The sequence below is a fragment of the Phaethon lepturus genome, unplaced genomic scaffold (assembly GCF_000687285.1).
Source record: "Phaethon lepturus isolate BGI_N335 unplaced genomic scaffold, ASM68728v1 scaffold31527, whole genome shotgun sequence".
In the NCBI taxonomy this organism is placed as follows: domain Eukaryota; kingdom Metazoa; phylum Chordata; class Aves; order Phaethontiformes; family Phaethontidae; genus Phaethon; species Phaethon lepturus.
In genome coordinates this window covers 1-544 of record NW_010550295.1, presented here as the reverse complement: position 1 = coordinate 544, position 544 = coordinate 1, and the positions used below count along the sequence as shown (strand labels likewise).

Sequence of the window (544 nt, the reverse complement as noted above, 5' to 3'; positions counted from 1 at the left end):
CACCGCCACCGCTCCCCCAGCCATTTTCTTGCTTTTGATTAGTTCCACTATCACCCCACAAGCCTATAAGTTAAATAAGTATTTACACTGTTGTTAAAAGTATTGCTATAATATCTTTTGTTCCGCTATTACTATAAGTATTAGGTCTTGTGAGCCCCACAAAATAAAAGACGATTTCAATTTTATGCATACAAAAAACAAGGCAAGATCAGAAAAACCTACTTCCTACAATCATTTTATCTGACGCTGACACTGAAAAAAAATATATATCACCGACAACAAAACCCAACCTAAGAGCCGGAGACAGTCACCAGCCCTTGTCGCCGGCTAACGCAAAGTAGCGGCGCAAGGAGTAGCTATGATTGCCCCCATCGCTTCTCACACAGCAGCAGAATACACGGAGGAGCCCAGGCAGAGACTTTCACTCACTAACGGGACTTAGAAGGACACCCAACGCAGCCCGGACCTGGCCCCCGCGCTGCCCGGGGCCCCTGAGGCTTCCACCTCAGCTGGGGCGGAGGCTGCAGAGACCCCGGGGAGCGTC

The 544-nt window shown here is 48.9% G+C and overlaps 1 protein-coding gene across 1 annotated transcript in view; it reads right to left on the bottom strand.

The window, feature by feature from the left end:
- RUVBL1 (RuvB-like AAA ATPase 1) overlaps positions 1–63 on the bottom strand; it is a gene marked incomplete at its 5' end in the record, with an annotated part of 16,473 nt that extends 16,410 nt beyond the window's left edge. Inside the window, one exon of the mRNA XM_010290523.1 lies at positions 1–63. This exon is cut by the window's left edge and continues 45 nt beyond it. Coding sequence (XP_010288825.1) covers positions 1–63 — 63 coding nt within the window.
- Between the last annotated feature and the right edge of the window lie 481 nt (positions 64–544).